General features: G+C 34.2%; 1 protein-coding gene across 12 annotated transcripts in view; it reads left to right on the top strand.

Annotated features, from left to right (window-relative positions):
- The window catches only part of LOC123566534 (uncharacterized), a 42,610-nt gene extending 22,325 nt beyond the window's left edge, over nt 1–20,285 (top strand). For 3 of the 12 annotated variants that reach the window (XM_053549763.1, XM_053549760.1, XM_045360729.2), the window contains 17 exons: nt 228–274; nt 628–777; nt 1,013–1,088; nt 1,495–1,633; nt 2,163–2,195; nt 2,435–2,458; nt 2,736–2,750; nt 4,473–4,604; nt 5,468–5,596; nt 8,030–8,122; nt 8,403–8,483; nt 9,240–9,302; nt 10,107–10,523; nt 11,321–11,674; nt 12,143–12,265; nt 16,226–16,240; nt 18,138–20,285. In XM_053549763.1, coding sequence (XP_053405738.1) covers nt 228–274; nt 628–777; nt 1,013–1,088; nt 1,495–1,633; nt 2,163–2,195; nt 2,435–2,458; nt 2,736–2,750; nt 4,473–4,604; nt 5,468–5,596; nt 8,030–8,122; nt 8,403–8,483; nt 9,240–9,302; nt 10,107–10,523; nt 11,321–11,674; nt 12,143–12,265; nt 16,226–16,240; nt 18,138–18,355 — 2,109 coding nt within the window. In that variant the 3' untranslated portion in view covers nt 18,356–20,285. The remainder of the gene's footprint in view (nt 1–227; nt 275–627; nt 778–1,012; nt 1,089–1,494; nt 1,634–2,162; nt 2,196–2,434; nt 2,459–2,735; nt 2,751–4,472; nt 4,605–5,467; nt 5,597–8,029; nt 8,123–8,402; nt 8,484–9,239; nt 9,303–10,106; nt 10,524–11,320; nt 11,675–12,142; nt 12,266–16,225; nt 16,241–18,137) is intronic. The other 9 variants (XM_053549768.1, XM_053549766.1, XM_053549764.1 and 6 more) reach the window with 9 other exon arrangements.
- The last annotated feature ends 4,550 nt before the right edge of the window (nt 20,286–24,835 follow it).

Consider the following 24,835-nt stretch of genomic DNA (forward strand, 5'->3'; position numbering starts at 1 on the left):
GTCATTTGTTTACATTTCATTTGAATTGTTTATCCACGTTGACAGCGGTTTCACTGAGTCGTTTGACAGTAATATATTTTATACAGCCTGCAAAAGTAAAATAATGACTGCAGCTATGGAGGTACAAATCAGTGTGCATGAAACATTTCAATGGAACAGGTTTTCTAGATGAAATTGAATATATGAGGACATCACATGAAATCAAACTACAATATTTTTGTTTCCAGGTGCACAAATTTTATAATGACCACAACAGAGATCAGGCGCCACCAAGGTACATACACTATGTTATTTTATTGTTGTATGATATTCAGTTAGAACGTATGTAAAATGTTAATCAAAATATATGACATTCGAGACAAACCGTTCTGTTTCATTATCAGAAAACTATAGTCTATTGGGGTTGATGGTCAATAGTAATATTTTGATTTAATATACATTCATTATGCTTTTATCACATTTATAATTATTATAATATATTCACCGTAGTTTTGAAGAATGTATTCAAAAAGATTTTAAATGTAAATGAACATTTCGGTGAGACACGGCTAACATTTAATGACAGCTATTGTTTCAGTTGATTTATACTGTCTTTCTCGCGACACATAATGCACTATTATGTTTTAGTTGGTTTATACCGCATTGCTCACGGGAAATGGGAGAGAAGCTACTGGAGAGAGCCATAAGCAATAATTATGGAAACACATTGATGCGTGAGAGCACATCCCACTTAAGTAACGGAAGTTACGTCATTTCTAAAATAAATATCAATAAGAGGTTCGTATCAGATTTCTTTGACATGTTGTAGAGTTTCTTGAACCCGGCAAGGACATGAAAAACTCCTAACTGCCAAATTTAGAAAGATTATAACTATCCTCTAATGACTAACAGTTTAATTTCTAAGTTGAACAGTAAAATATAATTGCTACCATGGTTCGTCCTAGAAAAGAAAACATTATATAACATGTAGACATGTAGACAACTAGTTATTTCTATTGATGCATTACTTCAGAGATGGCAGCGTTGAGTTTGAGCATTTTGAAGTGATTCGAACTGCACAGGGGTACAAAATAAATGTAGAAAACCGAGTGAGTATGCTTTGTTTCTGTACATATATAATTGGTAGAGCTTAACTAGAACATTAAAATGAAACTCGAAGATGATCATAAAGATATTTTACGCAACTGTCAGCGCGTGAAACCAACACTCCAGAATTCCCGACATAGTTATTGTCAATATGGTATCTGTCATTTGCAGTGGAATATAACCAACTATAATTATGTATGTTGAAAGGAACTGTTCAGAATATGCTCATCAAAACTAATAGTTGGAGTGAAATACTGGAGCACACTAGACATTGCGAGCCAAGAACTACTTTATAAATTGTGAAGAAAAGCTGATTTTTTTCGCTGTGATGAAGTAGAAATAGAGATAAATATTAATGCATATAAGGTTTACCTCTTGATTATAATGTTCTATGTTATCTTTACATAGCACCTGCCAATGAAGTGCCTTAAAGATGTGATGGACTATTTTGTCGGTACATCTGGGGGTAGCACAAGACCTCTGCAAGTGAATGATCCAAAGGTTCTAGGACAAGACACTCCTGGATATTCAACTCAAATATTATATAGTACGATATTTATTACTGTTTAGTTCTTCATCACAATTATTGTTATTACTAATATTCGTATATTATTATCACTACTCTATAAGACTATAAATGGGATATGTCAAAATATTTCAAAATCAAGGAAATAGGTCAAGAAATGTTATAAGTACCGTACAGAATTATAGGTGAAAGCAAAACTTGTAGTATTTACTTATGTATATTTATTCCTAGTAATTTCTATACTCAAAATAAATATACCAATTAAAAAACCATCACAGTCTTGTCAAAACTTGTTTCAATTCAGTGAGCTTCTTCAGCTGACATACAATATATCTTCAAAATAGAAAACACATGCGACTAGTACAAATATGTGAAGAAATGATGCTCATAGCTCTGTCAGTTTACACTGTGTGAGCTTTAGCGCCTTGAACATATTAAGATATAATTGAATAGAAGATTGAACAATGTGCTTACACACTCTATGTATAGAACTACCTATATATATTCAACTGGAATATCTAAAATTGCTATGTTGTTTCTATTATTTCAGAGAGGCCAGAATCCTGGAAATGGCCTCCAACAGGTAAGCGATTTCACCATGCACTTAATTAAGTCAGTTTGCAACGGTTATGTATTTACCGATATAGTATAAAGCTTTTTCCTATTCTTTTTCATTCATTATACTCGCCTCTTATGAAAATGGATGTTTTATTTCTCTCGTAGTATATAATAACACACTTTTTTGCTCAAGGTTAACTATGCATGTAAAATGTACCTGAAAACTTTTTGATGCACATATATATCGTTGTTTCTTGTTTATAGATTCAAGAGATGAGCCGGTTCCAGGTAAACACAATTTTTAATTTTCTTAGCACTGGTGTTAATTGAATATTTTTAAATATAAAGCAGTTAAAAGTTTGCTGTAAATAAGATAACCTCGGAGGACATTACAAGACTTAGCTGCTGAGTTTTGATAAAAAAAAAATTAGAATGCAATTGTCGTCGCTCAGTTTCAAAAATGCGCTTGGACATAACCTGCCTGATGCTACAGTTACAGTTTTATAACATTGAAGGTTTAGAGCAAGTTTACTAGAGATTAAATATATGTTGTTTGTGTTTCAAGTCGGAAATCCACAATGTGAGTCTTGACATAAAAGCTACAATATTCACCATGTGTACTGCTTAATGTGTTGAGCATTTAAACAGTTTTTCGCCAAGACATTTTGTCCCAACCTTTATAAATACAATGGGAATTTAATGAAATTATTTTACTTCAGTTCATTTTTATTTGTTTTCGATACAATAATCAGAGGAAAAATTTGAAGTTTCCACTTATATTTTACTGTCCCTATGCTTGGAGTGGCTATACTGTATAAATATTGAAGTTTATAAAAACAGACATTTTAAAGTTTAAGAGGAGGCTAGAGTTATTGTGGGCTGTATTGAATGGACTGATCTGATATTTACCAGATGCTCCTGACACCATTGTCCTTAGTTTGTGATCCACTTTCTGTTTCCAATTAATTCAATACGTCAAGATCATCCATTTGTTATAAACAGTCAGTTTGATTTTATCCGAATCCAAATTATTCAGAGTATTAGACAAGTAAAGCCTTTTTTATATTATGTTTATAACAAGAACAACCAACCCACTTTATGGTGTAGTGACAAACAGAAATGAGTATGTATCAACTGTAACAAGTTTTAGCTTTCCCGCGACAAGAATGCCTTTAGACGCTTGGAGAGAAAACGTTGAAATGCTTAACATATACCGAGGGATACTAATGCTTTATAAAATGTTCACTGATGATATCAAATGTCTAACTTTCTATGCTGTGAGCATTTTAAAACACTACATATACATGTATCTAGAATGTTTTTTTATTGTGAACACTGTCTTTTATTCTTTCCTCAGGCATGAATTTCCTTGCTATTCACATTAGTAGATTAGTTCATTTTTTTTTTTAATTGATTTGATGGGCATAGTACCGTAGGTTTTGCCATTTATTTTGTTTTGATTACTAACGCTGTTTGATTCACCAGTTCTGTAACAATGATTTGCTTGATTTTTCCATAAATATTGGTTAGTTTCATTGATCTTATATATATACGATTCTAACAATCTTTGAGGGTGGCTATTTCTTTTTTAAAAGCAGGTTTGACTTCATTTGTGGCTAGATCCAAACATTACTTTAAAGGATGTTAATCAGATTTTAGTCAAGTAATGGGTTTGTTCGAAAATTCAAGATCTTATAATTCAAACTTTAAAAATATGTATTTCACTGAGTGTTTCATACCTGTTAAATTTTCACTGGAGGTACTTTAAAATTAGATTTACCTATCATGATGTTTACCCTAAACAGATAGAAATATTTTAGCATTTAGATAAATCAAATTAATAATACTTTGGGTACGTAATTGGCATGGGTACAATATTTGTCAGTAATTTGAATTGACAATTACGTATTTAGAAATGTATTTTTGTAAAATTATTTTTACCATGAACTCTGTGTGATTGGTCTTTTTGTTCTTTACATGAATCATTAAAAAGGTAAGCGAAAAGTGAAAAATGTCATGAACTGTGGCCAGAATGTGATATGTTTGCTAGAACAAAAAAAAAACAGCATACTTATTTAAAATATTTATGCATTTTGAACGAACAACAATTTCTTCGAAATTTTCTTGGACAAAAAAAAATGTATCAAAATATACAGGTAGAAATATTCTTACGAATAGTATATGTTTACTCATAAAATTAAATAATTGAAGATGTATGGAAAAGTTCGCTTTCTGAGTTATGACTACCGTTACTCATAAAGAAGGTTTTAATTAAATTAGAATAAGAACGAATATATTTTAGATTACGACCAGCCAGATTCACCTCCCCACAACAGTAGATTGCGCAATCTGGAGCGATCGCAAACAGTATCAGCCGGAATACTCCGAAACCAGGGACCGCTGACTTCTCCTGGCGCAGCAGAAAGAAAATCAGGTATGAAATATAGCATATGATGTTCTAGAGCACATGTGTTTTTTAAGTATTTATTTCACCAAACATTTTTCATTCAGCTTCTAGTGAATAGAATTTAACAACGGCATCTTAAATACACATGTACTTTTGTAGGATCTGTCGCATAGGAATATGTAGTTACATTTAAAAAAAACTGAATGCAAGGGAACAAGGACAAACAATTCATTCAAAAAACTTCTTGTCGTTTTTGTTATTATCGCATTGGTATAAAAATATCGACGTGTTTTCCAGACGGTTACGAATAAATTTGTCTGTTAGTAACATTATAATGATGAAAGCGGTCTTCTCATAGTAAGTTTAATGTACAAATGTATGTACCTTCTTTCCGAACATCTTTGGTCAAATGCGAAGCTTTCATTTTAGGCTGTAACTCTATATTGTAGTTCAGTGCTTACAAATATATTTCCCATAGTAGCACAAATTAGAATGATTGTTGAAAACACACACAAAAAAAAACATAGGACATGAAGGTAACACCGGATGATTATGTTTATGCCAGTTTTAAACGGCACTAAATGTAATATTTTTGCCCATAAAAGCTGCCAAAAGCTGGGATCATAGAGTACATGTTTATCATATTTAGCCGGAGATAGTGGTATGAGAGGTTTTGTACATTTCATTAACCTTTACCAACAGACTAAATCAAACCTATTCTGCAATTTTGCTTGGCTGCGTTATATGCTTTCAAATGATCTTAAAGATTTGATTACCTTCATGACCTGGTAATACCTTATATAAATGACCAGTGTTACCTCTATTATTACAAAAGGCAAAATACTGTAATTGTTTTTTTTTTTACATATATTGTGTTTATCAAAAATCAGTTGGCTGGTCCTCGGTGATAAATACACCTCCACCAGTACCTGACCATTCTAAAACATTTGCTGGTTCCCGAACTAAACCCGGATCTGTGCCGTCAATGTCTGAACTAGCGCAAAGGAGCAATGAAGCAGGTATTTTCTGACTTTGTTATTTATCCCCCCGCCTAAGGCGAAGGGGATATTAGAAATGCTCTTCGTCCGTGCGTGCGTGCGTGTGTCCGTCCGTCCGCAACGATCTTTGTCCGGAGCATAACTCCAAAAGTACTGGAGGGATTTTCTTCAAACTTCATACACTGATAGAACACATTGGGAGGAAGTGCATTGTGCAAGAACAATAACTCTACCTTTCCTCTTTTTTGAGTTATTCCCCTTTATCTTATTTTCTTAAAAATATTTGTCCGGAGCATAACTCCAAAACTACTGGAGGGATTTTCTTCAAACTTCATACACTGATAGAATACATTGGGTGAAAGTGCAATGTGCAAGAACAATAACTCTACCTTGCCTATTTTTTGAGTTATTCCCCTTTATAATATTTTCTTAAAAAATTTTGTCCGGAGCATATCTTCTTCATGCATGGAGGGATTTTGATATATCTTGGCACAAACGTTCACCACCACGAGGCAGAGTGTCATGCGCAAGGACCATGTCCCTAGGTCTAAGGTCAAGGTCAAAGAGGTCAAAGGATACAAGAATGAAAACCTTGTCGGAGCATTTCTTCTTCGTGCATAAAGGGATTTTGATATAACTTTGCACAAATGTTCACCACCACGAGACGGAGTGTCATGCGCAAGATCCAGGTCCCTAGGTCTAAGGTCAAGGTCACACTTAGAGGCCAAAGGTCAGATACAAGAATGACTGTCCGAAGCATTTCTTCTTTTTTTATGGAGGGATTTTGATGTAACTTGGCACAAGTATACACCATCATGAGACAAAGTGTCATGCGCAGTTTCCTTCTTTAGAATTACTTCCCTTTGTTGTTACTTTAAATAGCTTTCATTGTAACTTTTTCATTACTAGTCGTAGGGAAAAATCGAGACCACTTTTCTGTAGTACAACATGCATGCTACATCCAATTTTGAGGTGTATTTTGACCAGTCTCTACCTAGTAAAGATTTTTGTGTGGACTTACAATTTTTTTTTTAAGATTAACTTCCCTTAGTTGTTACTATAAATAACTTATATTGTAACATTTTTATAATTGACCGTAGGGAAAAAACAAGACCACTTTTCTGTGGTACAACATAGATGTTACTTTCCAATTTTAGGTGTATTTTAAGGTATCTCTACCTGGTAAGGAGGTTTTTTTGTGGTCTTAGAAAAACAAAAGACTTACAATGATTACTAAACAACCACAAAATTAAAACTCCATTTGCAAATACAGCTGCTAGAGTAAACAAATTTGCTGTGATGGGCGTATATTGTGACATTCTGGCACTCTTGTTCCCTGTTAGCTTTCCATTCCTTTTTTTTACAGTAGCCATATAGAAAAACATCATAGCTATACTGTTCATGAAAATTAATAACATTTAGCAGTAAACCACCTCACCACTGACTTATTCTTTCTTCCACATCTTTAAAACCCCTGATGCGGACCACAACTAAACGGTTCTTCAAAGCTTTCCCCAAAATTAATACTTTCAGACACTAACTTGCCAGGAACTTTAGCCTTCAATTATAATATGCCCGGCGGGGGGATTAGCCATGTCTAACATGGCTCTTGTTGAAATAGGCATAACGTCTTGGGTTGTTTCGATGAAATTGAACAATTTTCATAGCAAGATATTAAAAAAGTTATAATAAAAAATAGAATCATACGAATGTTAAAATTATAAAGACTATTTTATACTATTTTAGGTCTAATCATTGCAGCTTCTAACTGATTGTGTTTTTTACATGGGAACTGTTTAACAAAGCTGTTTGTTCACGGTTTTATATTAGAACAATGGATAGTTAGGCTTATTTAGCAATTCCATATGCCATGTATATTCAACAAAGTGCTAGGTTCTTGACTTGCCTACACGAAAAGTTACGGCCTTACCGGACCGTATGAAGTTCAAATTTCCTTATCTGCTGTGCCTTGATCCAAATATGATATCCATGCCTTTAATTATATGTAGCATTAATTACTAGTACATGCTTTACAAGTTTTGTTATTAATGCCTATTGCATTGCGTTTGCATATAATACATGTATTTAGTTAATTACAGTTCGTAGGGTCGGCCTATAGGTTCTGCCAACATTTAATAAACGGTCCCTCCCTTAGCTATTTAGTTGTTACTTCCTTTCTTAGCCATCTTTGCATTCATATTTCGCATTACATGAATTGGAAGTACAATAACGTTGACAAGGAGATCTACAAAACACATTTCGCGTTTCTTTTGTACTTTATTTAACAGTAAGGTAACCACATAGTAGCAGTTTGAGGCCCGAACTATACATATTTCAAGATTATGAAGCACGTCAACTTCAAAGTCAGCTTAGCTGTGACAAAATAAATATTGGATTTTACGAAGCTGCTTCTTAAATTGAGTCTTATTGTATTAACTGTTTATGTTGTAACAGATCAGATAGAGAAATTTGACACGATGCTTAGCGGATTTGAAAGTGGGTTTGAACGTACCTCGATCTATGTCAATTCAAAGGCTGGCCACGCGGGTATGTGTAGCTTTCTTTCTTAAAATAAATTGAGTGTTTAATAGTTTGTTACATTCGTTTAAAGGTTCCTGTGTATTGATAGCAACAAATAAATTTGATTTGTTTAATTTGGATATCCTGTCATAGCAGATACCATTTTCACGTATAATTAAATATTTAGAATTTGGATTTCTGAAAACTCCTTGTATATCAAAGAAACTTCCTTGACCAGAATTATTCTGATGATTTTTTAAGTTTATTATTTGTGTAACAATATTTAAACTAGTTTAATGACTTTCAGTGTCTCCTTGCCCTGCACCCCCACCACCACCAGTGGCACATCAGCCTGTGCGACCTCGGTCCTATGTAAATGTTAATTCAGGTAAGAATTACAGAATACAGGTCAAGCTCTGTTTTGCTGTTATTTATGCCCTCGTAATATTTTGATATGAATGGTACGCTGCGACAAGTTCCTGAGAGCTAATTTAATTAATCTTAACAATGAAATTTTTGATTGTAAAGCAATAAAAAAATAATAATTTTAAAGTACAGGGAGTATTTTGTATCACTAGTACTTTTTTTGTCTAAAGTGAATTTTATTACTAGAATATATCATACCAAAATATAACAGTAGTAATTTGTCTAAAGTGAATCTTATTAACAAGATTAAACATGCTTGTCTGTTGGTAGAAATAGCTAACTTGTTAATAACATTACAAGAACAAAATCATATATGTGCGCAATTTATTTCAAAATATAACGGGGTATAATAAAAAGAAATAAATCTAAATATATCAAACTTCAATCTGAAAAATTCAACGTTTTAGCTGAATATGCACATCTATGCTATCCTGCTTTTGGTTACTTTTTAATTTGTGGTCGTTGATAACGCTTATTTTATTTGGAATTTTCTCCAGGTTAGTTGCTCTATAACTCTGTTCTTTAAGTGTGTATGCTTGTATCGCTAAACTATTTCGTAACTAGCGGGTTTGTTTTATCTGTTCAGCCGCAAAGTTTTTGCAGCAAAGTTGTCTAGGTTAACACATCTTCTCGTTTGCGAAAATAAATTAGTAAAGTTTGAATATATAGTTCTGTTATTTTAACTAATTTATCTGTTTGGTGATTGTTTTACTCCTAGAACATACAGACCCAGCTTTAGATGCTTTGCCTGTAGCTCCCCCTGCACCCAGGGATCCAATTGGTTTGTAAACAGTTACTTTTCTTGTTTGATTGTTTGCATTTCCATGAAACTTCTCAGAATACCTTCTTAATAAAAGTGCTATTTAAAAAGCGGCGACAGTTTCATTTTAAGTTCTGTTAGCTCTCCTGGACACAAAGTGCTCATAGCGTACTTTTAGCATAGTATTTGTCCGTCATTGATCCGTCGTCCACAATTTTTTAAAGAGCATCTCCTCCTAAACCACCTAGCGATTACTAATCAAACTTCGCCATAGCGTTCCTTGAGTTATTTTCTTTCAGACTTCATCAATTATGTGTCTTCTATGAAGAATTACGGTTGCCATGCCAACCAAAATCTCTAAAACTCTCTTTAGAATCGCTAGCCCGATTTCAAAGAAATTTCACAGATATGTGACCTCCTTCAGAATTCCTCCTTTGTGGGCGGGATTAGTATTCGCTATATTTTAAATTTTAAAAATCTCCCCTTATCTAATTGATGACCTTAATTTAAAATAACTTCATACACATATTCCTTTGTTGACCTTGTACCAAATTAAATTCCGGCCCGCATTACCAAAACTGTTTCCGTAAGCTGTGAAACTCGGGTGAGCGATCTAGGGTCATCATGGTCCACTTGTTTTGAAATACTGTTTGTAGAAATTAACGAAACATTAACTGTAGAAGTTTTGTGAAAATTATATTATTTGATTGGGAGTGTCTGTTTTTAATAGTGCACTAAAATGTAGCTTTTTGTCAATTTAATATCACGAACGAACTAGAAATAAATAGTGTTGAGTGAGCTTAAAATACTTATATTTACATTTAGTGTCATCACCGCCAGCCGCTATCACGAGAAATTCAATATCCAAAACATCATCAACTGGCATCAGTTCTTCATCACACTCCCCAGCAGCATCAGTAAAACTTAGAAACAGTTCTTCATTTGGCTCAAATAACGCAAAAACTGCTCAAACTAGACAGAACGTGTCAAAATCAGTAAGTGAAAGCCAGCTTAAAAATGTGAGATCGCCTGATTCACCAAAGAATTTCCCTACTTGGGGCACACCTAAACAGAACACAGTTTTACAAAATCAGACTAAAAGAACGGAAGTTGTAACCGGAGCAAGTGCCAAAGTGGACGTGCAAGAAGCAGGTGTTGATGAGAAGACTCCGGGAGGAGTTTCTACACTTCGAAGTAGATTCGAATCAACTTCATCGGACTCACCATCACCATTAAAACAGGGTATATAATTAGTATATTCATTTTGACTTTCAGTATCACTTTTAACTGTTCTTATACCAGAATTTGATCTGTTGTTTCTTATTGCACTTACAAATTATACAAGAGGTATTCAAGAATATATGACAATGAGATTGTTTTATGTGTGTATACCTGTACAGAACTCATACTTTTAACTGTTTGGTGTTTCATTGAAATCAGCGGCACAGTGGAAGAAATCTTCACCAAAAATTATAGTAAATTTGAGAAGTATTTATTACAATACTCTGAAATATATAATGAATATGGGGAAATTGTTTTGTTAACTTCTATTTCGCACGTCGCTGTAGCTCACATCTTAGCTAAAGCAATTCTTATGTTTTTAAAAACAACTTTTTCACATATGGCTTCTATAAATGTTTTAAAGTGATCAGAATTAAAACACATATATAAGTTTTATTCTGTCAAGTTTGAAAGACATTCTTTTATTTGTTTTCATTCAGTTAAAGGCCTGTCAATTTCAATTGCCAAATTCATATCTAATTGATTAATTGTTTCCTGTCAATTCTATTGATACTATTTGATTTATATATTCAGAAAAACGTAACAAGTATTTGAAAATAGTTTTACACTGCTTTAACTATTTGGTATTGTTATGAGAAATAGAGAATGTGTATGTCGCAATACCATTTTATTTAATTTCATTAGATTTTTTCATATGCAAATATATGTCTGTACTTTAGAGCGAATGTATAGTATTGTATTGCACTGCAAAAGCTACTAACAACATAAATGTTTACTAACAACTAACTTGTACGAAGGTCATGTGAGAAGTTCACTACCAGTCCGATGGTCCCTGTCCAGCCAACTCTCAGAGACGATTGATGACCTGGATGACCTTTATGAGTACCTGTCAGAGGATGGTGTAGATCATACTAACAATAAAATGCAATTTACTAACACAAATAACCAAAAGCCTACAAAGAATACACAGTCGATGATTATTAATTCTAATGCTTATAACGACTCACTATTGGCAGTTGGTAGTACACATTCCCTAAAGAGCGCACCAGGTCCGTCAACTCCCGCATCAGTATATGACAACAGACAGAAAATGCCGGACCAGGAAGATGATTTGTATGATGACACCGCTCTTCCACAACAACAACAATCTGGTAAGGGCGTGTAATCGGTGTGTGTCACGTGAATTGTTTTGAACACAAAATGTTTATACTTCACAACCTTTATATCTCTGAAATACTTTTGGAAAATAAAAGAATATGCAACAGCATTTTGGTCGTTGCTATTCAATATATTTGGAGCGAGAAGAATTCAGTGTGAATTAGAGCAATAGTTTGAAAAATCATTTAGTTTGAGCAAAGGAGTTATAAACATATTGTATCCAAAAACGGTTCTTTAATATATTGAGGACTATACGCTATATCTGTACCAGCACTTCGAAGTAATGTTATGGTGGCTAAGTATTGCCATTTAGTGTGAGGGAAAGACTATACATTTCATTATATATTTGTTGTCAGCTATAATACTTAAATCTAAAAACAGCCATTATAACGTTACTGCAGTTGTTAGTTTGTGGTATGCTATGAATGGTTATTTCATGCTGTTGGATATTATTGTTTTAGCTGACAGAAAGGTTCAGTTTCAACAAAAAAGGCAGAGTTCTGAACAAACCCCTGTAAATAAACGACTGGAAACACGCCGCCAAACAGAACCTGCTATTTCAGTTTCTCATACCCAGTTCGAAGGTACAATATAAATGGCACAATGTAGATTATCTTAATCCTTATTGGCTTGCCTAATATTCATAAAATTGTGACAATGTTACACGTTCCTAACTAACACACATATATTCCAGGTTGTAGAATAACATTATGTATGTAAAAGAAAATTCTGATACTGGTTATCTAACCCAAAAATACCAGGGACCTGTTTCAGGAAATGTGCTTAATATTAATATATAAAAGTTGCTTCACGAAAATTATATAAAGTAGATTCATTTCAACACTTCAGCTGATACCAGGACCTTTGTCAATCAAAAATATATAAGAAGTCCTATAAAAGTTTTGCGATGTATGTTAACTGCTTATTAATTGAATGTGTTGCAAAATGCATAGAGATCAGAAAATTTAGGATACATCTCTGTAGAATTAGTGAAACAGGTCCCAGATGATGGTAAATCGGTATAAGATGTACATATTTACGATATTTACGTTTGTTCCCGTTATTTATTGCAAAAGTACTTGCCACCCCACATGCCCTTAGACGTACATGTATTGAACCCTTCAATTCAAAGTGCAAGACATTTCATCATGCACGTCATTCTAGACTGATTATTTTCCTAAACTAGTTTTTTTATAACATTAATAAAAACGTAAAGATTTCAGACATCCGTGGCAACTGTTTTACTTTAGACCATGTCAAACTGTTCGTCGGAACGACCGCATCAAAGATTTAATTTTTGAGAAAAAAATGAAATTCCCCAGTTCACACGTACATACTTTTTATATCTTATATATGGGCCATTTCTGTGGTAAATGTTATTTCTATTCTTTGGAAAGTGAACAAAATTTTAGATTTCAAAGCAATACATTTATAGACTTGAAAATCAGGGCACACTGATTTAAAGTTATTTTTCTCTTCATGAACATATTGTTCTCTTTAACCAGTAGTTTGATGTTCTCATAATTTTACAGAAATGTACTTTATTAATAAAGTCAATTAAAAAGAAGTATAAAATGCATACAATTTGGAAAAATGACTTCACTGGACAATGTCAGGACTTTTTATGGCCGAATGATTGGAGTAGTTGACATTGAATAACTCTACCATTCTCCTGTGGATTTGAAAATTTTCAGTCTGTTGACGTAACTGCAACTCCGTTTAGACGTTTGTTGAAAAATATATCCTAAAATATAAACAACACAACTTGGTGAAATTTCTTTAAGTTATATATTAAAGTGAATTTGAGAAAGGATTCCTATTCTGTTGTTTATTTTTTCATCTCGGGCATTGTTATGAATACAACGGGTACAGTGTGCCCAATCGCGTGCGACGTCATTTTGAGCTCGAAAGTGAAAGTAGAAAGGTAAACAAAAATAAAAAATCAGGGCGTAAGTTTTTTATTCTATATATTGTGTTAATATAATGCACATGATTCGCAACCTATCTGAAAGTGCTACCCCGGTACTACGATTTCCCCGACCAAAACCTCGTTTTAACGCTATTCCTGTTCAACCACTTTCGACGTTGTGCGCTAATTGTGCAAGTCAATTGAACAGGAATAGCATTAAAACGAGAAGGTGTTGGTGGGGAAATCGTAGTACCGGGGAAAGCATTCAAATAGGTTTCGAAGCATATGCATGATACCTGTTAACACACTATATAGAATAAAAAAAAACTTACGCCCTGATTTTTAATTTTTGTTTACCTTTCTACTTTCACTTTCGAGCTCAAAATGACGTAGCGCGATCACGTACGTGATTGGGCACACTGGGGTATAGGGTTATTTCTTTTAATTCCCCATAACATGAAGAGATTAACAAAATACACTTCAGCTGATACCAGGACCTTTGTCAATCAAAAATATATAAGAAGTCCTATAAAAGTTTTGCGATGTATGTTAACTGCTTATTAATTGAATGTGTTGCAAAATGCATAGAGATCAGAAAATTTAGGATACATCTCTGTAGAATTAGTGAAACAGGTCCCAGATGATGGTAAATCGGTATAAGATGTACATATTTACGATATTTACGTTTGTTCCCGTTATTTATTGCAAAAGTACTTGCCACCCCACATGCCCTTAGACGTACATGTATTGAACCCTTCAATTCAAAGTGCAAGACATTTCATCATGCACGTCATTCTAGACTGATTATTTTCCTAAACTAGTTTTTTTATAACATTAATAAAAACGTAAAGATTTCAGACATCCGTGGCAACTGTTTTACTTTAGACCATGTCAAACTGTTCGTCGGAACGACCGCATCAAAGATTTAATTTTTGAGAAAAAAAAATGAAATTCCCCAGTTCACACGTACATACTTTTTATATCTTATATATGGGCCATTTCTGTGGTAAATGTTATTTCTATTCTTTGGAAAGTGAACAAAATTTTAGATTTCAAAGCAATACATTTATAGACTTGAAAATCAGGGCACACTGATTTAAAGTTATTTTTCTCTTCATGAACATATTGTTCTCTTTAACCAGTAGTTTGATGTTCTCATAATTTTACAGAAATGTACTTTATTGATAAAGTCAATTAAAAAGAAGTATAAAATGCATACAATTTGGAAAAATGACTTCACTGGAGAATGTCAGGACTTTTTATGGCCGAATGATTGGAGTAGTTGACATTGAATAACTCTACCATTCTCCTGTGGATTTGAAAATTTTCAGTCTGTTGACGTAACTGCAACTCCGTTTAGACGTTTGTTGAAAAATATATCCTAAAGTATAAACAACACAACTTGGTGAAATTTCTTTAAGTTATATATTAAAGTGAATTTGAGAAAGGATTCCTATTCTGTTGTTTATTTTTTCATCTCGGGCATTGTTATGAATACAACGGGTACAGTGTGCCCAATCGCGTGCGACGTCATTTTGAGCTCGAAAGTGAAAGTAGAAAGGTAAACAAAAATAAAAAATCAGGGCGTAAGTTTTTTATTCTATATATTGTGTTAATATAATGCACATGATTCGCAACCTATCTGAAAGTGCTACCCCGGTACTACGATTTCCCCGACCAAAACCTCGTTTTAACGCTATTCCTGTTCAACCACTTTCGACGTTGTGCGCTAATTGTGCAAGTCAATTGAACAGGAATAGCATTAAAACGAGAAGGTGTTGGTGGGGAAATCGTAGTACCGGGGAAAGCATTCAAATAGGTTTCGAAGCATATGCATGATACCTGTTAACACACTATATAGAATAAAAAAAAACTTACGCCCTGATTTTTAATTTTTGTTTACCTTTCTACTTTCACTTTCGAGCTCAAAATGACGTAGCGCGATCACGTACGTGATTGGGCACACTGGGGTATAGGGTTATTTCTTTTAATTCTCCATAACATGAAGAGATTAACAAAATACATAATATGTATATACAAGATACAGATAATACAATGAAACATGATGATAATATATAACTTACAAACGATATTCATTACGAGTATGAACAATGAATTTTATGACTTTGGTATTGAACACTGCTCTGATCAATTTCAGATACATCATTAGTTTCGTAAACACAATTTTTCATTCTCACCATATAATTTTCTACCATTATTATTTGTTAAAAAGGAATGAGCAGTCATTTATTAAGGTCGTTAGTTATGTTGTAAACCCGTTTGCCTAATATGTGTACATGATGTATGAATACAATAGCAGTTATATATGTTTACACTATACTGAAGCTAGTTCTATTAAAGCTAGTTCTATTAAAGTAGATGTAGTATCATATCATTAACCTTACCATAAATAGTAACACATATGTAGAGGGCAGAATCTTTAACCAGAAGTATGCGCAATACGTACGCCCTCGTTCAAAACTAATATTAAGTGTAAAATGTTGCAGTTATTACATATTTAGTCTTATGACACAAGCGATAAAAGTTTTTTTATAAAAAGGTATCATAGGCTTTCATGTCACTATCTTACTTATACTAGAATATATATCTAAATTTGAAAATATTATCTCTATAGAGGACGCAGTAGGAAGTAAGTATACATACACGAGTGTTTTTGTAATTTTCTGGTTGTTTCTGAAATAATCTTCTGCATGGGACTATCTTTCAACATACCTACTTTTAAAACTTTTCTATTAACATTTTTCTAAAGCATCAGAACGAAAGGGGTATACTGGTGAATATTTTCTATCATAGTGATGTAACGTAGAAGGCATTGTGTTTCATTTCAATAATTTTCGTGCTTTATTTTTCTAATTTTGTTTTTGCTATTATATTTTTTGTGTGGTGCTCTCTACTAAGTTTGATTTTATTCGTACGAGTTTTGGACTACGTAAGATAAATCGATTTAATTATAAAATGTACACTGTGATAAAGCGGGTCTGATTGTGTTGTTTTGAGAAAACCACCGAGCCTGTACACAAAAGCATGTCATATTATCTGAGATAAAAATGTTCTTTTTCTTCTGCTTTTGATAATAGACGGATTTACACTGCTATTGGTTGCCATGATGTTTTACCGGATGTTTTGACTTTAATTCGCATGCGCTTTACGTGTAGCAAAAAGACGGCTTAACAATTAAGTAAACCTATATAAAATCATTATTATATTACGAACTGTTTGAAAATTTTGACCACACAATTTATTGTACAGACAGAATGCCTTGATTAAAGATAGATATGTTATTAGTCATATCTTACCTGACTACGGATTTATTCTTATTTTCGTCAGAAAAGAACAAGCGTTCCCGAGTCTAGATCCACTCACAAAACAAATATATTTAAAAATGTCATAATTTTTTTTCATATTTTATCTGTTAAGGGATTTTTTCTTCAAAATTCAAATAGCTGTTGTATGTATTTTTCTCCGATTTGAGTGACTATTATAGAGCAGTATCTGTAAGATATTATAAACTAATATACTAAGTTACTAACATTTATTTTATTTCTTTAACATTCTTAAAGGTATGCTTTAATTATTTCGACTTTATTTAACACAGCTTGTTTCATACAACAGAAACATGTATTTACTCTCGTATAACCGAGTTAATGATGACTTATCTTAGAGGTTATTGGAATGTCTTTTTCTTTGAATTTTATGAAATAATTTTGTAAAATGAAATAATTATTTATGGAAACATTCCTAGAAATATTGTCAAAAGTTCACTCTACTTTTCCTATTGATACTACATGATTTGTACGAGTATTTATAAACTCACTGAAAGATAATGTGTGGATAAAACATATTTTTGTTCATATGTTAAACAGGTTTATTTCTGTTAAAATCATTTGTGATTTAATTAAAAAATATGTCTAAAATTATTCACCAACCGGTCATAATTTTAGACACTTCATGATTTTATAATGATGATAAATCAGTTATGGACTTTTCAGCTCTATAATATGATGTGAATGGCAAGTGAAAAAAAATGGTACAGATACGCGATTTTAAGATTGTATGATATTGTTCTGTGTAATACAGGGATTATTTCCGAACAAGAAACAGATAGGTTACCTTGCGTTTGTTGTTGTTGTTATTGTTGTTGTTTTAATTGTTTTGTTTTCAATGTATGGGAACCCAGATACATTCCCTTTGTTGTACATGACAATGTGGAATGAATTTTATTCAGCTCTTATTTTTATAGGGAAAGGGGAAATGCATGCAGACAGACCTGATTACATCGTTTGAAATTTAAGGTCTATAACAGAAGTGCATAAATTGCTTGAATTTCTCGGGGATTCCTCGCGGCTGAGTTAACATGAGAATTTTTCCCAACTGGAACCAATGATACAAATGTATACGTTTTCATCGTATCCAACATGTAAATTATTATACATAAAAAAGTATAGAATAAACAGGTAAATTTCCATAATTCTATAAACTGTAACGCATAATTAAACAGTAATGACAACTTGTACGTTTCATTACAGGATTAAATCAAGATTTCAAGAACAAATTAGAAGGTCTGTTTGGCGGAGCTAAAGCAGCACCAGCTGCAAGTCCAGGTCCTCGGAAGCTACCAGGTGTTCCTGTTTTGAGAATGAACAGTACAGAGGATCATGAGTACCAGGAATTACCGGATGTGATACCTCCGGATGCCATCACTTATGTTAATGAACGATTTAATGTTGATCATGATAATACATAGAAATTCTATAGTGACCTCGGCTATTATAGCTTTATCTATAGATTCTCAGCCAGTCAGCAGTAAAGCCAGTGTTCTCATAGCAGTCCAGCAGTACACTTCAAGCACTTGAAAAGTTATTACACCATGCTGTCTTTTCGTGCTTGAAAAAAAACATGCTGTTTGGGCGTTGCTTGCTTTTTGCATAGGGAATACATACCCGGGGTTTCTGTTTCATAGTAGTGTTTCTCTTTCATAGCAAAACTGTGTTATTAGCATTGGAAACTGTGATTTTCTGAATAAGAAACATTTACATTTTTCAGGAAATGTATAGAACTACATATAAGTATCATTCCGCCGTGTTCGAGATCATCTATCATTACGTTTGTAGGTCGTAAATTATCGAGCTTCTGCGGTTCTATTTTTATGCGTTTTTTTATTATGGATAATCAGAAATTCTGCTAAAATGTACTCCTATAGCCTTTTTTTTCAGAAAATTTTTACTATAATGTAAAAATATGCTTCCGCCTTAACAGAATGAAATAAAAGAACTTCTTTGAATCTGACATTGTACGCCGTGTTGTTGCAGGTGACGTTTTGTGACGCCATTACAAGCCATTAGTAAAATAAAATGAAAATCTGTTTGTATTACATATAGGACTTTTAGTTCATTTGTTGAAGAGTCGAATCTCAGTACTGCAACGAGTAATAACTCCTGCAGCAAAACAACCATGTTTAACAACCTTCAGTTTCTTACGATTAGTGTCACCTTCTCTTAGAAGGACAGTCGCCTATGTTCATCAGAACATTGCCTCTTCGTTAATAACAGGCTGCTTCAAATTCCGTTTGCACAATGTACACAATCCACATTTAAAGATTTCTGCAGTACTTGGCTTTTTCGGCGTACATTTTACCATTGCTACCGAATTATAGAAAATTTTATACATTTAAAAGATTGACTTTGGATACCATACAAAAACAGTAGATCTTGCAGCTGTAGATCTTTTTGAAACGTTATCTGAATTCCACATGCCCTTTACTAGTCTTATGAATAATATGTTGGCAACTTCCTTTGGGAAATATTATCTCCGATCTTATTTACCACTTTCTTTACACTCGTGTCAGAATATTAAGTCTTCAAAAGCATTATAAATTGCACGCAAATTTCTGGATTACAAGTACATGTACTAATAAGGCATTGTAATAAAAAATCAATGAAATACATAAATTTCGAAACTTCTTTGCACACTTATTAGTGATTTGCATTCCAAAATGTCCAATTACAATTTGAAAACCACTTATATTGAGGTGAAATATCGTTCCATCTTATACTGCGCTACCGGTACTATTCCATTTTGCATTTTTTTTACCAGCAAATCTATTTTTTCCAGTCTGCTTCTTCAATGGTACCAGACTAGTTGTTATCCTCGTCTGCATTATTTGCAAGGTCTGAATCTCTTTCATACCTACATTATATTATTTATTTTATATGTATCCAGAAAAAAATCTTAACATGTATGCATGTCCTTCTTCCACGAAACGATAATTAAGAACTCAGATTTTCATTTACTTTGAGACATTAGTAGATATCTTTTATTAAGTTTCAGTTTCATGCATGGGAGCTTAAGACTGGGTTTGTTCAACACCTGTCTAATAGGTTTTTGTTACCAGAAAAAAATCGGATGGGTGTGTAAGTGTTGCTGGATGAGGGTTGGGTCTGTTCATCCAGCTTCCTTTTAGCATATTTTGTGAGCAGAATTGATCTTGATAAACAGGACCAAAAACTTATGATCATCATTACCATATACGTCATTTTCATTGTACATGAGCATATATCAGATGTTAATGTTATATATTGTCAATTTTCATCTTAACAGATATATAGTTTTCATACTTGTAACTTAACGGACATGTGATAGTTTACAAATAAAACAATAAATGCCATAGAATGAAACTTACTTATCTAAATAGAATCCTATATAAAGTTGACAAATGAATGTATTTTGTGCCATTTTTCAACAGTATTTTAGTAGTGTTATTACAGGTAACATAATCAGTATTCCTGAATTATGTTATTCAGTGCTAGACTGGCTCCCGTCCCTGTTTGTTCTGTTATGTTTCTCATATATAAAGTGTCTTCATTAACAGCGGAGGTAACTCCAGCAGGTTGTTTCTGTATTGAATTTTTTTATCCATCAGATTAATTGCGCTATTTAAGAGGCTTAAAATTTACTTATAAAATGTTCGCAGTGTTTACAAACAAGAGGGTCATAATGACCCTGGATCGCTCACCTGAGTAATATGAGCTACATGTATCAAATGTCAAACTGATGCTAAAATATTAAGAGAGTAGGTCAGTAGGTCATATTTATGGTCACTGAAAGTCAGTTTTAAGATCAGTGTGCAAAACTGTACATGTCACCCAAATTTCAAGACTGTATCTTAAAAAAACAAGAAAGTAGGTCAGGGCAGGGCCTCTTTTCATCCCAGGGGCATAATTCAAACAGTCTTGTTCGGATCAACTAGGCAATGATACATACCAAATATCAAAGGCCTATACCTTGAACTTTCAGACAAGAAGATTTTTTTCCTATATAAGTCTGTGTAAAACTTGGGACACCCTGGGTGGGGCCTCTTTTCAACTAAGGGGCATAATTTGAATAATCTTGGTCTAGAGGACCATCAGGCAATGCAACATACCAAATATCAAAAGCTTAGGCCTTCCAGTTTCAGACAAGAAGAATTTTAAAGTTTTTCCTATATATGTAAAATTACGGACCCCCAGGGAAGGGCCTCTTTTCACCCAAGGGTAATAATTTGAAAAACATTGATAGAGGACCATAAGATAATGCTACATACAAAACATCAAAGGACTAACAGATGATGCTACATACCAAATATCAAAGCCCTAGGCCCTGTGGTTTTGGACAAGAAGATTTTCATAGTTTTTCCTATATAAGTCTATGCAAACTATATGACCCCCAGGGCGGGCCATATTTGACCCTAGGGGGATAATTTGAACTAACTTGGACGAGGACCATTAGATAATGTCATATACCAAATATCAAAGCCCTAGCAGCTAGGCTAGCTACTGTGGTTTTGGACAAGATTTTTAAAGTTTTTCCTTTCGGTTGCCATGGCAATCAGAGTTCTGCATGGATTTCAATTCTTTTAGCAATTTTGATAGGGGTGGGGGCACCCAAGGATCATTTCTGTGAAGTTTAGTGAAAATCTGCCCAGTGGTTTTGAAGAAGATATTTGAAATTTACAGTATAGCCATAGAGAAAATAAGCCCCGCCTCCTGGCAGCCATATTTTTTACTGAAACAGAATGGCTCAGGCAATTTTGGTAGAGGGTCACCTAGAGATCATTTCCATAAAAAAAATTTTGAAATCCGACTAACAGTTTCTTACAAGAAGATTTTCAAAGTTTTTCTTTCGGTTGCCATGGCAACCAGAGTTCGCCATGGAATTAATTTCTTTGGACAATTTTGAAAGGGGACCACCCAAGGATCATTCCTGTGAAGTTTGGTGTAAATATGCCCAGTGGTGAAGAAGATGTTTTTTAAAAATTGTTGACACACGACGCACGACTGACATCGAGCGGTCACAAAAGCTCACCTTGTCACTACGTGACAGGTGAGCTAAAAATATAACTATGCAGCCAGGGAGCCAGGCTAATTCAGTGCCAGTACTAAGTTGTTCTTTGTTAGTACCTGAGAACTCTGCTTATCAAACGGAAGTGTGTGTGATAAGTATTCCGCTACAAAACCATGACACTCGCCTTGAGGATCGAACTCGCGATCTTTTAGCTGGTGGTCAATTTACTTCTCTCGCTTTATCATTTCATCTGATAATGACTGGAAGGATCTCAGCTCATGGCTTACCTGCAGCTTTCTTACAGAAGTTGATAAGAGGGAGAGAAAGACTCGGATAAAAAGGATATTATACACATGAAAAATAATGTTATTAAAATCGATCAATTTGCTTATAAAATTTAATTTTAAGCCGTTTATCCTGGCTTTGTGCCATTTTCAACAGCGATACCAGTTAATCTAAACGATCTTCAGCATCTTGTACCAGTAATAAGCTGTTTGAGACCATTTTAACAGTATCTCAGATATACGGCCGTCAGGTTACCTAACTCTTTGCTTTTGTACCAGTGCTAAATTATCAATTTAACATTATTTTCTTAGCTCTCCATTCTTCTTGGATTCTGTCCAGTAATAATTTTGTTTTCAGATACACAGAGGTCAGTCAATCTCGCCATTTTCCTCAATTCTATACTAAAGTATCATTTTAACGCCGTTTTTAACAGTATTTCAGATAAATAGTGGTCAGTTAACCCAGCCAGTTTTCCTTTATCGCGTACTTAATTGCTGATTTGATTTAATTACTCATACCCTTCGTGGTGATGGATTCCATTAGGAATGAGGTGTCGATAGTGATTACTTTAAGTTGTAGAGACTTGTTTCACAATCGGCCTAAAATAAATTAGTATAAACTATTACTAATTAAAGCAGCTTTTTTAAGTATTTTAGATACGCGACATTCGCACATACTAAACTGTTAAAGATTCCCTACAAATATAAAACTATTTCTCTGCAAGTAACAAATAACTAGAAAATGCTTTTGTAAAAAAGCGCATGTCTCCCCCAATGCAAATTCCTATAGGCAAGAAGTCAATAGGGGTCAGGAGCGAAAGTCAAAGAGACACTGATGGTTAGCTGCAATAGGGATCATCTATTTGGCATGTCCAGTCATCCCGCTAAATTTCAACACTCCTGGCCTAGTGGTTCTCAAGTCACTGTTCAGGCTCCTGTGACCTTGACCTTTGATCAAGTGACCTCAAAATAAATAGGGGTCATCTACTCTGCATGTCCAATCATCCTATTAAGTTTCAACATTGTAGGTCAAGTGGTTCTCAAGTTATTTCCAAAAAATGATTTTACATGAACAGGCCCCTGTGACCTTGTCCTTTAATAGACTGACCCCAAAATCAATAGGGGTCATCTACTCTGCATGAACAATCATCCTATGAAGTTTCAACATTCTGGGTCAAGTGGTTCTCAAGTTATTGATCGGAACTGGTTATCAATGTTCAGGCCCCTGTGACCTTGACCTTTAACGGAGTGACCCCAAAAACAATAGGGGTCATTTACTCTGCATGAACAATCATCCTATGAAGTTTCAACATTCTGGGTCGAGAGGTTCTCAAGTTATTGATTGGAAATGGTTTTCCATGTTCAGGCCCCTGTGGCCTTTAACAGAGTGACCCTAAAATCATTAGGGGTCATCTACTCGGCATGATCAATCATCCTATGAAGTTTCAACATTCTGGGTCAAGTGGTTCTAAAGTAACTGACTGTAAATGGTTTTCAATGTTCAGGCCCCTGTGACCTTGACCTTTCACAGAGTGACCCCAAAATCGTTAGGGGTCATCTACTCTGCATGACCAATCATCCTATTAAGTTTCAACATTCTGGGTCAAGTGGTTCTCAGTTACTGACCGAAATGGTTTCAATGTTCAGGCCCCTGTGACCTTGACCTTTGATGGAGTGACCAAAATCAATAGGGGTCATCTACTCTTCATGTACAATCATCCTATGAAGTTTCAACATTCTGGGTCAAGTGGTTCTCTAGTTATTGATCGGAAATGGTTTTCAATGTTCAGGCCCCTGTGACCTTGACCTTTGACGGAGTGACCCCAAAATCCATAGGGGTCATCTACTCTTCATGACCAATCATCCTATGAAGTTTCAACATTCTTGATCAAGTGGTTCTCTAGTTATTGATCGGAAATGGTTTTCAATGTTCAGGCCCCTGTAACCTTGACCTTTGACGAAGTGACCCCAAAATCAATAGGGGTCGTCTACTCTTCATGACCAATCATCCTATGAAGTTTCAACATTCTGGGTCAAGTGGTTCTCTAGTTATTGATCGGAAATGGTTTTCAATGTTCAGGCCCCTGTGACCTTCACCTTTGACGGAGTGACCCCAAAAACAATAGGGGTCATCTACTCCAGCAGCCCTACAACCCTATGAAGTTTGAAGGTTCTAGGTCAAATGGTTCTCCAGTTATTGCTCGGAAATGAAGTGTGACGTACGGACGGACGGACGGAAGGACGGACAAGGAAAAACAATATGTCTCCTGGGGGAGACATAATTACAAATACAGCTATCTGCTCTATATAAAAGCGAATCCATTATTTCTGGTTTCTTGCAGATTTCATCAATCCTATGTCAAGAGCTTACACATTTGAACTGTTGCCCATTACCGTGAACTCATTCAAACTCCTGGAAAACAGCTCTTCTGTGAAATAACTATATACTCCACATGAACATTTTACCTGCAGCAAACAGGCTGAGGAAGGATCGATTTCAATTTAGATTATAAGGGCCTGGCAGAAATTGGTGTCTAAATCTATGCCTAATGAAGTAGCTGCATGGGTCCAATCCACTGTCTGAACACTTTTCTTGGCAGTGGGCCAATGAAAAACTATGC

Source organism: Mercenaria mercenaria, chromosome 8, assembly GCF_021730395.1.
Source record: "Mercenaria mercenaria strain notata chromosome 8, MADL_Memer_1, whole genome shotgun sequence".
Taxonomy (NCBI): domain Eukaryota; kingdom Metazoa; phylum Mollusca; class Bivalvia; order Venerida; family Veneridae; genus Mercenaria; species Mercenaria mercenaria.